Source organism: Dufourea novaeangliae, unplaced genomic scaffold (genome assembly GCF_001272555.1).
Source record: "Dufourea novaeangliae isolate 0120121106 unplaced genomic scaffold, ASM127255v1 scaffold96, whole genome shotgun sequence".
Lineage (NCBI taxonomy): Eukaryota > Metazoa > Arthropoda > Insecta > Hymenoptera > Halictidae > Dufourea > Dufourea novaeangliae.
The window spans coordinates 1,658,111-1,675,059 of record NW_015373974.1 but is presented as its reverse complement, the minus strand read 5'-3'; the positions used below and the strand labels follow the sequence as shown (position 1 = coordinate 1,675,059).

The 16,949-nt window shown below is 46.2% G+C and overlaps 2 protein-coding genes across 2 annotated transcripts in view; one reads left to right on the top strand and one right to left on the bottom strand.

Moving 5' to 3' along the window:
- The first annotated feature begins 262 nt into the window (after window positions 1-262).
- On the top strand, window positions 263-2,178 carry LOC107186967 (pachytene checkpoint protein 2 homolog). Its single transcript, XM_015574940.1, has 6 exons — window positions 263-492; window positions 608-764; window positions 830-1,021; window positions 1,094-1,321; window positions 1,391-1,738; window positions 1,864-2,178. Exons 1-6 carry the CDS (start codon window positions 443-445, stop codon window positions 2,176-2,178), a joined length of 1,290 nt encoding a protein of 429 aa, XP_015430426.1. The 5' UTR covers window positions 263-442.
- Window positions 2,179-7,282: 5,104 nt separating this feature from the next.
- Window positions 7,283-16,949, bottom strand: part of LOC107186966 — a 90,716-nt gene continuing 81,049 nt past the window's right edge. The window contains exon 20 of the mRNA XM_015574939.1: window positions 7,283-9,023. Within this exon, the coding sequence (XP_015430425.1) occupies window positions 7,668-9,023 (1,356 nt within the window). The 3' untranslated portion in view covers window positions 7,283-7,667. The remainder of the gene's footprint in view (window positions 9,024-16,949) is intronic.

Here is a 16,949-nt window from a genome sequence, read left to right as displayed (position 1 = left end):
AAAGTATGCTTAGATATTATTCAGGCTTATAACATATTGTAACTTATATGCCACAAATAATTCACTCTTCTATAACTTGCAAATCTTCAGTACCGTCATCAAAGCTTCATAAAGGTTTCATATGTTTGTCGTTGAAATTTTCACGGACGCTAATATATGGTAATGGGGCTCCAGAGCCCCTGAGGCATGTGACAGAAAATTACATTGGATGTTACGTCTACTTTATATCCCATCCGTGTTATTAGTTGGTGTCTCTTGTCTTTCTTGTACTACCTTCTCTCTTTCACTCTTTAGATACTTTCGAAGCACCTGCTCTGTTTGAATTTCAAACACTACTTGTATCATTTGAAGTGAATTTTATTCAGAAGTCCAAAAAAGAGTCGTACTTGAACGTCATCCTAAGGATTCAAGTTCTCGTTAAAGTTTCCCGAAGAAAGATAAGATGGAAGGGCCAGACGTGATACACGTGGAAATCTGTCAAAAGAGCAATAGGTATTACCGGCTCTTTATCGACGTGCATACTTCGATCTATATACAGTGGATCGAAACCGTTTAGAACGTTTTTGATCAGTTTTGATAATTTTCTACCTGAATGTTTGATTTTCAGCCTGTTGTCAAAAAAGGAGATACAAAAATTAGTTTATGCGGAAACAGGTGAGTGGAAGGATATCACACTGGAGACTCCCATTTATGGGGATAATCTTTTGAACCCAACCTTGAGACTTCATGTGGATTCTATAATATGCTCCATAAGTCATGGAGAGGTAATTTCTTAAATAAAATGGGCTTTCTTCGAGAGATTTCAATGACACAAACTCAATTGTTACAGCGGAGTCACGTGAAAGTACAAGGTGCTACTTTATTGTATCATGTATACAGATTGACTCAAGAGGATGCTGCAACGGAAACAATGCAAAACGATAGTGAAGATTTACCAGCATCTTCTCACTGGATCTTACCTTCCAAAGAATTCCATTCTTTATGGGAGAATCTTTACTTTGACTCAAACATAAAGGAAGATGTTAGTTGTAGCTAATTGTACGTTTTGGAGACATTTTAATTTTTACAATGCCCATTGTCTTTTTCCTTTCAGTTGTTACATTTTGTAGAAACTACGATGATATTTTCGGACCACAGTGTGAATTCTAACATTATAAGTTGGAACAAAGTGGTGTTACTGCATGGGCCGCCTGGTACTGGTAAAACTAGCCTGTGTAAAGCACTTGCCCAAAAAGTTGCTATTCGTTTAGCAGATCGATTCACTCACAGTGAATTTGTTGAAATAAATAGTCATAGTCTATTCTCAAAGTGGTTTTCAGAGGTTGTATCACAACTGTTTACTATGTACATTAGTCTAAAGAATCGACGATTAACTTCCGATTGTTTTCAGAGTGGGAAACTAGTCATGAAACTATTTAACGAGATACGGAGCCTTCTTGAATCTTCACAAGCATTAGTCTGCATTCTGATCGATGAAATAGAATCTCTGGCACATGCTCGTAAATCGTGCAGTAACGGGGTAGAACCGACTGATTCCATAAGAGTGGTGAACGCATTGCTAACGCAATTGGATCAAATAAAAAAATATCCGAACGTTTTAATTTTGACGACCAGCAATCTGTCCGAAGCTATCGATTTGGCGTTCATCGATAGAGCTGATATAAAACAGTATATTGGAGAGCCTACTATTCAAGCCATATATAAAATTTATGCATCATGCCTCAAAGAATTAATAAGGGTATTTTCCTTTTTTCTATCGTTTTCTTTATCTTCAGTCTGTGTTTTTACCTGTATACATTAAACATATAATATAGGTATGTGGTAGCAATATACATACATACATACATATATATATATATTTAGGCGGGCCTCATGGAACCAGAGGAAATTTGCGATTTACCTTATTTAAAAAATTTGGGCTACGAGGAAAACACGAACACAAAGAACAGCCTTAAGTTGATGGATCTCAGTCAGGAAAGTCATGGTTTGAGCGGACGAGTTTTGAGGAAAATTCCATTTTTAGCTCACGCATTCTATCTACGAACAAAACGGTGTACTTTGACTAGATTCTTACGAGCCATGCACCTAGCCGTTAAAAGGCAGAAAGAAGAGGAGACTGAAGATGTCCTGCAGGTGTCGCGAAATTTAGAGTACAAATTGGAGCTAGAGACAGAATAACGTAAGATTAGTTATTGTATAATGTCTTTGTTTATTAGATAGATTTTATTTAATATTTGATACAGTATTATATTTATTTTTTTTTTATACACGCTCTTATAAACTATTTTAACATATAGCGTATATGTTAAGAAGTATTGTCTTAAAACAATTTAATATTTTTGTTTTATTTGCACAATAGTATAGTATTTTTTAATGAATTGTGTTGCTATAAGAACTAGTATTATAAGAGAATCATAATACCAATGAATTAAACGTCAATTACCAGCCTGGAACTTGAATCACTAAACAGCCTTGCTCATTGCCTTGCGGTTTAGTAATTGTGAGTCGCGGTTTTTGCTGGGAAAAATGAGATTTCTATGAAAAGCGTGCACTGTGCACCTCCCATGTAAATTACAAAAATAAACCAACAAATTCCTAGTAATACATCTAAATCAATCCCCTTTGTATATAGTCTCTAGTTAATGCATAATTAATTTATTTGCATAAGATGGTATGCTTCTATTCGCAAAAGACGAGAAAAGAATGCTCTTTCCCGCGCAAACTGTTTATTACTTATCTACAACCTCCTTCACTATTCTATATTCCTAATAAGAAGTTGCTTTATTTCCCAAGGTTTCATAAGCAAAAAAGCAAAGTTAGTGGCATAATTTCTCTTGTCCTTTTGACTATAGTACTCTCTTTGTCGTACTCATCACGCATTCGTAACCTACAAATACTTTCCCGAGAAAGTACTAAGTAACTGCAGCCAACTATGCATGTAAATATCTATGTAGAAAACGGCTAAGAGTCTTAATGAATTTTCTCGATTGTAAACGTTTACAAATTCTTCCTGAATAATCCGTAATTAAGTTTCATATGGTTATTGCGTCTATTAGAAAATGGCGGGAAAGTAGTCTTTCTCTTTCCAACTATTCACATGAATTGTTCACGACCTCCATCGGTATTCTGTGATCCCATTAACAGGAGGCGTTTTCTCTCGAAATTTCGTAACCCGGAGTTAGGGATGAATCGATACAAGTAAATACGAGTACATTACTCGATACTTTTGTTTCGATACCGAGTACTTTTGGTATCGATACCTACAGTTGCGATGCCAAGTAGGATCGAGCAAAAGTACTCGTATCGAATGGTGCATACATACATTTCTAACCTTTCTGTTCGGTGCTATCCTTATCGGAGTACCCAGGAGTACCTTTTTCTGCATTTATGAAGCAGGATTTACTGCTGAACAACGTGTCTTACCTGTTGCTACATTGAATTTACCGCTATTTTTTTTACTAGGAATGAAATGGTACGGTTTTTCCACCTGGAAGCGAATAGAGGACACTATTTGGCTAGTGGCTTAAACGTTTCTCCGTGGATGGCGCTACAAACTCTTCGCTACGCGAACAATGAACTACTAACGATATCTCACGGCATCACCGTAATGTATAAGTGGCTACAAGCTTGGGCATTTCTCCGCAGATGGCGCGACCGTTCGATTTTTCATTGGTTATCAGATTTTCGAATTAATTACTTGATTCATGGGTTAATTGATTATTTGAATCGATTATTTTATTACGTGATAGTACTTACAAACATTTACAAATGTAACAAGTCAATTCGATTTGGCGTACAGGATCGTCGGAAAACCATTAGATATCGATTAATACCGGCTAACGTTGCGGATCAAATCAAATCGGACTCGTGGGGTCCCGCTCTCGGTCAGGCGGTCGACTGGATCTTTTAATTCGCGCGTCACTCGGGCGAAAACTCGCCGCTCGATTGACGGGGTTAACGAGCGACAGATGGATAGCGAGTGGGGTTAGGAGGGGATGAAACCGTGGACAAAATTGAGGAAACCAAAGTTTAACGCGGTCCCTTTAAAATAAATATTAAACACTCACGGACGAAGGGGCAGGTGGGGAACCGTCGACAATGAAAACGGATGAAAGTGGGCGTGTCCTCTCGCGTGGGGGAGGTGAGAAGGGGCGGTGCACCGATAGAAAGCAGCTTTGTACAAATGCAATGACGGCTCAAGATCGCATGTGTGTGTGTAAGTACCTACTGTCGTGAGTGGAACAATACACAGATCCGATCTTGCTCGTTTCTTTCCCTTTCTTTGTTCCGCGGTAGGTGGAGGGGGAAGGAAGGGGATGGGGGTTGGAGGGGAATCGTGTATCGCGTTCTGCCTCGTTTTCAAAACACACAAACGCGCGCACATACACACTCGCCCTGAATCTGAACGCTTTCTTGCGCGCGATCGATGATCCTCGATTTATTATTCCGTATCCTTACGCGTATTACTTCTTATCGTTTATATACTTTAATTATTACTTCCATATAGATGCGTGTCGTTGGCTGTTACGTAGAAAATAAATAAGCCGGTAGTAGCGAAGACCAAAACTGACTAATCCACTATGCTGCATCGAGATCACGCGTATATTCAAAGAAAGTGGAAACCGCACGCGCGCGCGACACAACGAAAAAACGGGTGTAACGAACGGTGGTGGTAGGGGGAGGGGCTTGGCGGTTGGAGGAGCTGGGGGAGGATCTAGGGGGTGGAGTTGGGCGGTGGGGTGTCAAGCAATGATTCGAATCTATCCGCTATTAGGCCTCTCGAAGCAAAAGTATGCGTGTATCGATTATATAGGTTATACCTCGGATTTTGTTTATCTGTCGAGCGTTCCGTTTACGCACGGTCACCCTTCACCTTCGTTTCCATGAACTTTCTTCTCCAGGGGGCCGGGGAGAGCCACCGTCCCAAACGGACGTCAAGGGGACAACCGATGATTTAAAACCGGACTTGATCGCAATCAATGAGATACAAAAATGACTGGAGTTTCCTACCGTCTAAAAATGGGGTGGTCCCATGTGTTATGAATCACCCTCTACATAAAACTAAACGTCGAGAAACGCTTCGTTCACGTTTTTATCAATCTCGTCCACTTGGCTCGGGGAATCTCCGCAACCTCGTCCCGTTTTTGCTCGGTCCACGTGACGGCTCGAGGGGCGTGACGAAGGGTGACATAACCTAGAAACTAGACCGCGCGTGAGGTGACGCTCGCCGCGACGTCGAAGTGTCTGTCGACGAACTGATGCGATCCAAGCGAATCAATTAATCGGCTAAGTGTAATCAGGAATGAATCATTGTGTATTTTTATGTGTGTGTGTGTGTGTGTTTGTATGCGTATGTGTGTGTGTGTGTGTGTAGCGTGAAGGCGGCGAGGATGATCGTCGACCCGCTAGTTTTTTCATTTTCCTTGTTTTTAGTATAGTCAGATGTGACCTTAAAGTACCGGCACGCCACTCGCGGCGGGTCGCGACAACTCGCCCCCCGATCGGTAAATATTGAGCAATGTTCCTTTCAATCTTCGCGCGTCTGCCCGTCGAAAAAGTTCATCGATCCTTGAAATGATCCTTCTACCTTACGATTCTTTCGACCATGCCCACTTCGCATTTTCTATCCCGATTCGTCTTCTCCACGGGTCACGTATGACTCAGGCGTCTGTCTCGATGGCCCGTTTCTGCGAGGATCAGCGTCACTTAAAAACGTACGAACCCATTACTCGTCTACGACTCACCAGAGACACATGGAAGCGCGACCATTACTCGTAAGCTCTCGCGTGTGAGTGACGGTGCTGCCTTCTGTAGTTTCGAACGCGTCACTAACAGCGCCATCTGTCAAACAGAGGTGGAAATCACAGTGTAGCTGCGCGAGGGTTGATTCTCTCTCTATAAATACGACTCGAAAATACGAAACGAAACCGTTCTTACGGTAAATTAATAGAAAGAATTTGTATTCTTTAATCCTTTGTCAGTTTGAAATTACATTACCTCTTGTAAATGTTACCGCGCGTACTATGATCGACCATTAGTCGGCCCACCGATACTGCCATTTACAAATATTGGATTTTCTCGAGAACGACGGATCGTACGACGAAAGGTCATTCCAGATTTTCGCTTCGTTTTTCATCGTAGAATCAGCCCTCGTTTCGTTGCAACATAACTTTCACCCTGTTCCGCGTGATTCACATGATTCGATGAGTCCCAATAACGTCCGTCTATCTAGTCTTACATACCCACTTAAATACCTCGTTTAAATACAAATTTCCTTGCTGCTTTGTAGGATATACTGGATAATACTCATGCACGTGTAATACTCCGAGGGTCGGATCGAAAATGCGAAACAGGCGGTATGGTCGAGAGAGCTATATGATCTTTCATAGGGAACCGAGCCGTGTGTAGTTCTTTCTCGGTGTTTGTTCTTCGAATTTCCTTTTTGTTCTGCGTTCGTTTTGTTTCTTTCTTTTTTTTTTTTTTGGCACAGTCGTTGCGAAAGGGGGTTGCTCGAGAAACAACACTCGAGTCTACCGACACACCCGAGTACCGTTTGGTATTCTCGCGGAGAGATCTCGATCTCGACCGAAGGTTTACGCCTCGATTACACTTGCGTATCCCGGACATATCCCGTTACACGATTATTTAATACTATTTACCGTTTAATTATGATAATCGGATATTATAAATTACGCGGTGACTCGCTTCTCTAACACCTCTACGCTTCTGTACCTCTACCTGTTCCGCGGGTCGAAGTTTCGCCCCGTGGGGCGAACACGCACACGTTAACTCCGATGTGCGTCAGCCACCGGCAGAGTTGTCAGGAATAACTACTCTACATCATGAACTCGATGAAATTTCATAGAGATTTAGGGATCTTGTGTGGCGTGGACAGACCTTGCGCGCCGTGCACACTGTGTGATACCTATTGGTACTAATCCGCGGTGACGTCACTGTGCAGGCTGTCCTAAAATGATAGGACAAACTGCACCACGCATATTCCTCGTGCAAATACAAATCGAAAAGTCCTTTACCGTTTTGTAATCCGAAGCTCCGTTTCCGAGATATTAGCAGTTGAACGTTTTCCAATCAGCTGAGCGGTCGGCTACAGTTACTCGCATACGCTTAGCTGATTGAGGTTCGTTCAACTGCTGATATCTCGGGAACGGAGCTTCAGATTACAAAACGGAAAGGGACTTTTCGATTTGTATTTGCACGAGGAATATGCATGACCCCTAGATCTCTATAAAAATTCACCAGGTTCGTGGTTTAGAATAGCTATCCCTGGCAACTCTGGCTACCGGGCCCACCACATGGTATTCAATCCTCTACTCTCACGGTCGGCCGTACTCACGGCGTCTCTCTCTACCGTTGACACAGACCCGTCAGAAATTCGATTCTCATCCCTAATACTGAAAAGCGTCCTCCCGTGGGTCTGAATGATAATCTCGACCGTTTCGTGTGTTCAGGGCTCCTAGCGCGCACGGTAACCCTCTTTCCAGTGTCTAGGTCCGACCGTCATTAGTCCCCCACCACTAGAAAATCGCGTGTACAAAGCATATCCCTCGGATTCCCCGCGGCCCGGGCGACGCTGGATGACAGGGTTAACTCGCGAGCACGGCCTCCGCGGCGGAGGTGATCTTGATCAAGGACGATCGACTTCTCGGTCACAGAATATCGGTCTCGTAGATCTTGCTGGTGGTCGTGGTGGTCGTATTCGACGTGGCGATGGTCAGAACCGCGGCAGTCGTCGGGACGATTCCAGTCGGTTGGCCGTTCGGTTCGCCGATCATTCCAGGGCCTGAGATCGAATTCGTCATCGTCTTCATCATCTCCGTGTCCCCGTTGTTCATGTCTTGTCCCAACGGTTGTTCGTCCACCGAGGACTCCTGGGAGACTGACGGTTTCCCGGTCAGACTGGTCAAAGATCCGGAACTGGCGGTGCTAAGACCAAGTCCCATCTTGGCCAGCAGGTTACTCTCCGATCCCGTCTTCTTCAGAAGATCAGGCGGAGCTGGCGGTATGGTGGTTAGACCTGCTGTGTTCCTCTGCAGCTGCTGGAGCCTGGCGTATTGCTCCTGTAGAGCCTTTTGCTTGCGCAACAGCTCCTGGTGTCGTTGCTCGAGTAGCTCTTGCCTACCCTTCTTGTTTTGCAGGCCTTCCTGCGAGTTGACACTTTCGCAGGAGCTCGAATTGCTGGCTGACAGCACCGCCGACGACTGGGACGAGGAGGAATTATGGAGAACGGGTTCCAGAGTTGGGACAACGTTGTTGGTAGCTTCAGCGGGCAGGGCCATAGGCGGTTTGCCCTCTTTGGGCAAGGTACCCCTGGCCGGAGGCCTTCGTAGAGTGGTGTTACCGGTCTGCAGGTTGCAGGCGTGGTTCCTGGGCGGCAGCTGGGGACTAGTCGGGCTGGCCAATGGGGATCTGGAGCTGGTCCTCGGTGGCGGTGGTGGGGGTACCCTCCTGGCGCTGGCCAGCTGCAACAGTTCAGCGTTCCTCTCAGGCACAGGGGGCTTCTGACCTGGTACAAAGCCCTGGGGCAGGACAGGTAAGCTGGGCTGATCCTGCAGAGACACCTGGAGTCTCGCTATGGGCGGCGAGGTGTCCGTGTCCGAGCTGGACGGGTACGAGTGAAGTCTCCTTAGTGTACCACCAGGAGTCGGGGCGGTGGCTGGCCCCGTCACGGTCCCGCTGGCTAGAATCCCACTGGAAGAGTCCACGCTACCCTTTCTGCCTATGTCCGAGATGCATGGAGCTCGTCCAGGTGTCCCCGGGCCCGGTGGAACACCCGCTTCTCTGCTATTTGACCTTCCTAGGTCCGAGAGCACGGCTGCCGCACCTGGGACGTGACCGAGCTGGGAGCTAGGTCTCGAGAATGTCTGCAGTTCGTCTAACAGAGCGTCGAGTGCGTTCTCCGGACGCTGCTGATGGGCGGCGGATGGCTCGTGAGGGTGGGACCCTCCCCCGATGACGCTCGCTGACCCCACGACAGTGCGTTCCGCTGGCACAGGGGCAGTTGCCTGTATTGGGAGACATGGTCAATGGTTAAGTTCGGGCAGCTGTGTTCGCGTGGACCTGCGCTAACGGGGACACATGTCGATGGGACAAGTCTTTTTGCTGGTTTACCACGCGTACTGGACGGCGGTCCTTCGGGCACTTTGGAGGATCGAGGGGAGGAGCTGAAGCGCCGAAGGGCGAAGGCTGAGGATGCTGAACAACGAATATGGGGGATGTATCGAGTAGGGGTTGTGCACGCGGATAATGAATATCATTATGAACTTCTCTTGTTCGGTACACTCTAGGAGAAGGTTCCTGTGTCTTGGTTCAGCGGGTTCGCTAGGACGTTCCGCCACACGCGTGGTGATCCAGGGATTCAGAGTTGTCCATCGTTGGGGCTCCGTGTGCATGCGAGCGTGGGGCGTCGATGGTGCCTCCTCCTCCGGGGTCTCGCCAGAAGATGAAGGGCGGGATTATATCGTTCGAAGAAATAGACATTTCCGGTTGGAGTGTGCCTTCTGACCAGATTGCCCTCGGAGGGAGTTTTATTTCTCGGAAGCGATGCGCGTCGGGGCACCGTCGAATCTCTGTCGACCGCCACGCTCGTGGGCGTAGTCTCGCGAAGAGGATACGCCCATGGGCGTGGTCTATGAACAGTGGGCGGTTTGAACTTCTCTTTATCACCAAGATGGCCGAAAAATAAAGGTTCGACGGGCCTTGATTCGTGTATCTTATAGTCTACGTCATGCTGATAAAAGATATGCGCGCGAATGTGTAACATGCAAGATGCCGGTGAGACAATAATAAATGGTGAGCGGGGTGCTAGGCGTGAGGGTGTGAGAGAGAGAGAGAGAGAGAGAGAGAGAGAGAGAGAGAGAGAGAGAGAGAGAGAGAAAATACGTGAAGAGAGGCGAAGAAATTAATATACGATCGAAATGAAGAGAGAACGATGAGATCAAGAAATGAATGTCGATTGAACGATGCGAGTCGATGCACGATATACCGGGTGTCCCGAGAGGAAACTGACTACAACTTGTATATGATCCTCGACAACCCAGCAAAAACATTCACCAACCTGTTTCCATTGTTTGTAAAAATGATAAAATAAGATTGAAAGACAGGTGAGGTGTCCCATCGTTATTGTATAAATTTACAACAAATGGAAATTGCTTTTCTTCGAGAATGACTAGTAAAGGATACTTGGCTCGTCGATTACATCCGGGGACACCAGGTATATGTATTCCGAGTCGCGGACATTGAGATCGACCGAAGCAAAGATTAATGGTTTTGCGAGAACGAGGTACATGAGACGAGAGAATGAAAAGAACAAAAAAAAAAAACGGCGTATAAACAAAATTACAAAAATGGAACGAAACGAAAAAGAAAGAAGAGAAACGAGTAATACGGTATTGTATTATTTCCGTTTAGATAGTTACCTGCGGTCGGGTGTTATGCGTTTTGTGCGTGCGTTGTGCGTGTTACAAGTCAGTACTCGTTTGAGGCTCTTTTACGTATGGCATCGATTGCTGTCCGGTATTAGTCAACTTAAAAAAAGAAACAGAGAAACGGAAAAATCAAAAAATCGAAAAATCGTAGAGACAATGTGCGGTTGGATATAATCTGGGTCGCGTCAATATAGCTCGATCCGCGCGTGCCCTCTATCGGGTTTTATTGGTAGAACCGCCCATCGTAAATCCTCTTAGTTTCAGTGTGTCCAACGTGACGTGGGGAACGGAAAAATAGACAAGGGAAGCGATTCTGCTGGACTATGGGAAGGGGGGGGGGAGGGGCGTCGTCGTCGTCGGGCGTCAAAGAACAGACACGAAATGAAGTGACATAAAAAAAAAAGAAATACAAAAATTCACTGAAAGTTGGTTCCACGGTTTTCTTAGACACCCGGTAGATCGACCCGCGGTCTCGAAGCTCGATAAGTTTACCGCGCGCATGCACAGAAAAACACTACGTGCTCGGAAAATACGTTCAAAACACACACCTACGTGTATCATCGTGCACACACATACACACACATGCGGCATGCGTCTTCTCTGCGTATATACACACACACACGAGGGAGAGGGGAGGGCATGCTCGAGCATAATACAGTAAAAATTCGATTAGTGCTCGATACGATCTACAGCCTAAGAAAGCAGTGACCATCTCCATCGTTGAGGGGGGATTCCCCTTGACGCACCGTGAAGGTCAGTCCTTCTTTCCTCTTTCACTCGCTGTCCTGTTATTTTTCTATATTTAGAGTCGATCCCGCTACTTCATAAGCGCCCGGCTTCGTTTGAAATTTTCGGGCACTAATCCAAGTCTTACTGTATATACATATATATATACGGCAGCTTTGTAAACAGAGATGTGACAGTGGCAACGATCCCCAGTCAGAGAAACAGAATCGAAACCTTCGGTCTAATCCTTATAGTAAGGCTGTATGTACACGTGTATATACATGTGCATATATACACGGATTCGAGAGCCGAACAGCTGCGTATATACGGTGTTCGTATACGCGGTGATACGGTTGCACGTGTTCTTGGTAGTGGGAGGGGATACAGCGTGGTCGTGGCCTTGATTGGGCAATAGTGACTTAAACGTTCGTGCTACCTTCGACTATCGTCTATACGCGAACACTTCCTGGTTTTCTAACCCTCTTTCCGCGTGACATATGAAGGAAAATGTGGTGTTTGAAGATTGTGGTCATTGATCTAATATACATAGGTACACTTCACGACTACACTACGCAGTATCCCCTTCCGTAAACAACACGTGTATAGATGGGCAGGGGCGTCTGTTGTGCCGAGCAACTTTGCTGTCATCCACCAGATTGGGATACTCCCCCCGCCCCCTTTGTCCCATTAGCGAACAGATGCAAGTGACTAGATGGGGATGTAATGTAACTGAGAATCACTGGTGAGACGGCGATGAGGGGGAATACGCGAGGGTGTGAAGGAGATAGCTTGACCTTACAGACGTTGACAGAGTTGCTTCGTGCTTTATGACGGATCGCCCAATACCTCTGTGGCTTTCGAAGACACGGAAGTGTATAATGATGATGATTCGGTCGAAGTGAATATGTTGGAAACAGGCGACAATGATACTGACGGGAGACTTGGGGGATCCTCCCTCGATATAAGCTCACGGAAGGGACCGACAGCCTTTTTTAAAGAACAGAAAAATGTCCGGGGCACCGTTACCTCGCCCACTACCGATCGAGGGAGGCATGGCCCCGCCCAGTACCGACGGAAAGGGGGCGCAGCGCCGCCCACTACAGATAGAGGAGACGTGGCCCCGCTCACTACCAAGGGAGGGGGACCGTAGCGTCGCCCACTACCGATAGAGGCGGAGCACAGCCTCACCCGCTACCACAAAATAACAGTAACATGATATCAATAGATCTCTATGAAATGTGCAGGTGAATGAAGGCGGTCGAGGTGGAACTTAAAGAAAGCCTTGAGTACATTATCTCCCCTCCCTGTTCTCATGCAGTTCAACCAATACTCTCGTTCCTTCAGAAGCCACAGAGAACACCTTGGGCGTTCGTTCTAATTCGCCACCCTGTATATACGATATACAGAGAGACAGAGACAGAGAGAGAGAGAGAGAGAGAGAGAGAGAGAGAGAGAGAGAGAGAGAGAGACAGGCAGATAGAAAAATAGATACAGAGAGAGAAAGATAGAGAAAGAGGTCGTGGGGTAAGGAAGAAATATAGAATAGGGGCATGTGTATACAAATCTGTGTATCGTACAAAGTACCGGAATGGAGGGGAGAGTGAATGAAAGTCTGATGACGACAAAACGATGGGCGAATGATCGTCCTGACGATCGAGCGAGATGAGCGCAGTGCTGGGTGGTGGATGTTTCGTAATGACCGCGGGAAATTCGGACGGCGAATGAATAATTTCACGAAGATAGATTACACGCGAATGATTCTTGCCGTTCGGGCCGTATAACGACCAGGCAGCACGAATTATTTCGGCTCGGTGTACCGAGTGATCTTAAAAACTGGGCCAGGTGGACAATCAATTATCGGGATAAGAATGCCTCGGATCCGTCGGTTCGACGATACGTCATTGCCTCAACGGTTGCACACCCTAAGGGGTCTGTCTATTCTAGTTCTAGGCGAGGCCGCTAAGTAGCAGGTACATCGCGCGCCATCTTGAATTCGCAGCGCAAAGCATTATACTAGATTGAAGAAAAAAAAATAAACTGTTCAGTGATTTTTTACTAAGTCATTTCATTAATTCAAAAGCCCGGCCCAGTGTCTCGTATCACCCTAACGTACCCGAAAGAAAAGCCAGGAACTGAATTATGGCGAGCAGAGAAGAAACAACGACAGAAGTCCCCTGATTTGCAGTCGTTCAATTTTTCAGGGGCATTTTGCTTTCTTTCTTTTCCACGAAAATTCTTTGTCTTCTCTCCCCGCGAGTCGACCGGTGCCAGGGAGGAGAGGAATGATGAGGCGAGGAGTCAGCGCTTTCGACGACGATCACGTGCAATTTCGTCGCCGTGGTCACATTAAAAATCGGGGGAAATCCAATGTAAACCTTGTATGTCGCGAAACAAAGACGATTGGTGGGGGGGGAGGTGGTTGGTTTCGAGGGGTGGGTTACACCTTACTATAAGAAATTGGATTCGAACAAGCGACTGTATTTTTTTCGATTGACGCCATTCCGCGGTTCGATTCTGCATTACACAGTACATCATCGATGAGTGTTCGAGGGCTCCTCGGCACTGAGTATTCAGATGTTATCCCCACCACTGGGGCGTCCTCCATCGAACCGGCCAAACGCCCAGTGGTGGGCATGACGTGTGAATACTCAGTGCCGAAGAGCCTTCGAACACTAATCGATAATTTACTGTATTCCATGGCAACTTGTATGAGACGCGTCGAAACGTTCCACGTTGCACGCGAGCAAAATTATCATTGGCGAATGGTATTATGCATCTAGAGAGATAAAGAAAGAAAAAAAAAAGAAACAGAGAAATTCTGCAAATACAATTATCGAAAAAATGAATATAAAAGGAAGATTGCGTTTGAGGCCAAGTGAGAGAGAGGCGCGTAGCACAGAGCGGAGGATCGTTCGACTTCCGGTTCGTCACGTGACTGTCGGACGCATCTCAGAAGCGGTTTTTTTATGGGGGTGGGGGGTTGGGGTTGGTTAGCTTGGACAAAAAACGATCAAAAGCTCTACGGTTTCGAGTCAGAGATGCAGAACAACGTGAAGAAAGAGACAGACAGAAAGAGAGAGAGAGAGTGGGGAGAGAATACGATACGGCGACGTGACGCGTTTCCGGCGGAGGAGGCGGGTATACGGCGAGAGAAAGAAAGAGAGAGCGAGCGTCGACTGCTTTGGCGGTGGTAGGGGGCGGGGAAAATTTTCGAGTCTCGCGGAACAAGCACGCGTCGAGACGTAAGATGTGTGCGTGTGTGTGAAATGAGTGTCTATTTGTGTGTTGTGTCACGGTGGCAGAGCTCTCGAAGTATTCTGGCGGACTTCTGGTTCGGCGGGACTTTGGAATTTCGCGGTCCTTTTCGAATTTTTTATTCGCCGGAATGCTTCGAGGTATGCTTAAGGATAGAACAGTTATGGAACAGTATGACGATTTTGTGCGGCAGACATCATAATACCGACGGAAAAAAAGTATGTATGTATATACATATATATCTATATATACATACAAATATGTACATACATGTATGAACGTCCGTGTGGTTGTATTCTTTTGTGAGAATGTGTGCGTGTGGTGTGGGCTTATGGGCGAATATATATATATATAAATGTATATATATATATATATAGTATATAAAAATAGTACAGAATAATAATAATAATGATAAGAGTAATGATAATAAGTAGAAGTATTAATAATAATAATAATAATAATAATAATTAATAATTTATAAATATGAATCAGTAATAAATTACTCGTGACTGGTCTGTATGGCCTCCTTGAAGTTAGTACTCCACTTCCAGCCATACTAAAAAATTAATTTCACTCTTTCACTATTCTGTAGCCTGTAACCCTAGCTTGTAGGTTTTCATTAAAAAGGAAAAAAGAGAGAGAATGTATATATATATATATAAAGTATATTGAAAAGCGTATGTACAGAGTGTCCTGTGACCGTCGGTACGATACGACGGGTCAATTCTACGAGAAAATACGAGTCGATAATGTGGAATTGATTTCGAGATTGATTCAGAATTGATTGGATGATCTTCACGTGCGGGGCTTTGTTTCCGAGAGAATCGAGTTTGAATGTCGACTGTCCGCGCACTCTGAGTGGGCGGAGCCTTGGGCGCGCACACTCGGAGTGGGCAGAGTTTCAAGGGCGCGGGCGCCCAACGATTCAGCCACGATTTTCTCGCGAACTGAGCCTCGCACGAAAAAATCTCAATCTACACATTCGATTCATTCTTTCGGGTAGAATCTCGGGTCGGAACACCGATCACGGGACACCATGTAGATATTCCTTTAGTTCTGTATGACTAGCGTGACCCGCGTCGCTTACGATTCCCCCGTGCACACAAGATCTTTCCTTTAAACAGAACGATTCAGAAACCGGAATCGGAACCTCTCGCTTCGCTCGTAATATATCATCGGAAAACAGAAAGCGAGAGACAGATAGAGAGAGAAATAAAGAGAAGGAGAGTAAGAGAGAGAGAGAGCGAGAGACCTTCTGGCGAGCAAGCAACAGAATGGGAACCAAAACCGACTCTCTCTACGCGACGCAGATTCTCGTTCGTCTCAGTTTTCAAAACTTCTCTTCTAAATATATTGTATATATACATATATATATAAGTTTCTTAAGTCACAGCTAACACTGAGAATGATCTGACAAAACCGACGCTCGCTGGTCGTCGCCACGCCCACCGGGCGTCAACGACCGTGACCACATAGTCTTGCCACATCATATAGGCTAAACGTATAAATAATATACTATACTATCGGGACACAGCAAACACTGAAAATATATTGGTTGTTGGGGGGGTTGATCAGGGTGGAGGGGGTCCGATGTCACACCGGGGGACAAGTCGGAAAAGAGGTCGCGGCGGTTACCAACTTGTCCCCCCGTTGTATTCCTTGGGAAACGCGTCGAAGTCCCCCTCTATTTTTTTCCGAATAAATAAACAAAAAAAAAACAGACCCTGAGTCGCGATGGAATTTTGTGTTCCTGGCCGGAGGTTAATTTTTTCGGCTCGTCGGTTTATCCCCCACCCCCCCTCTCCTATCACAATGGAGCGTCCAGGCCGTGAATTTCGTGTCTCGTGGACGGGCTCGTTCCCCGAAACGAGTCGCGCGCTGTGTTCCCTGAGGAAAGGTTTACATTAGATTTCGTGTACCGAGAACAAGGATCGACCAAGAGTCCGGGAGGATGATCGGAGATTGGAGGCGTTTCGAACGTGTACACTCGCCGCTCTTAGTTAGGCGGGTGGTAATCGTGGCCCCGCCCACTACCGAGTGAGAGTGGGCCGTAGCGCCACCCGCTGTCGATACAGGTAGACGTCAATCCATCCAATACCAAGGGAGGGGAGCTGTAGCGCCGCCCACTATCGACCGAGGAAGGGCGTGGCCCCGCCTACTATCGAACGAGGGAGCGTGGGCCCGCCCACGATCGTACTGGGGCATCATGTTCCGTATTCGTGTCACCGAGTGTACGCGTTCCGGAGCCAATTCGCGGGACTCGTTGCCAGGCACGCGTAGATCGATCCTCTGAAGCTTGATCCGCGCGCAGAGAGGAGAGACAAGTCCAAGCGTTCTCTGTCGCAGCTTCGACTCCCCGTATGTCGTGGTGGGAGCCACGTGTCGTACGAAACACACGTGCGTATGTACAGTACGCATACAGAGTATACAGGTACGTATACACGAATACAGAAAGTAAGTACAGATGCATATATACATATAGATATACATATACCTGGCTGGGTCAGAAGTTGGGTCATTGTG

What these genes read in the sequence shown, in the direction of transcription:
- LOC107186967 (XM_015574940.1), top strand. Translation starts at nt 443, where the DNA reads ATGGAAGGGCCAGACGTGATACACGTGGAAATCTGTCAAAAGAGCAAT. An exon ending in ATCTGTCAAAAGAGCAATAG is followed by an intron (nt 493 to 607) that starts GTATTACCGGCT and finishes TTTGATTTTCAG; the next exon opens with CCTGTTGTCAAAAAAGGAGA. An exon ending in GCCTCAAAGAATTAATAAGG is followed by an intron (nt 1,739 to 1,863) that starts GTATTTTCCTTT and finishes ATATATATTTAG; the next exon opens with GCGGGCCTCATGGAACCAGA.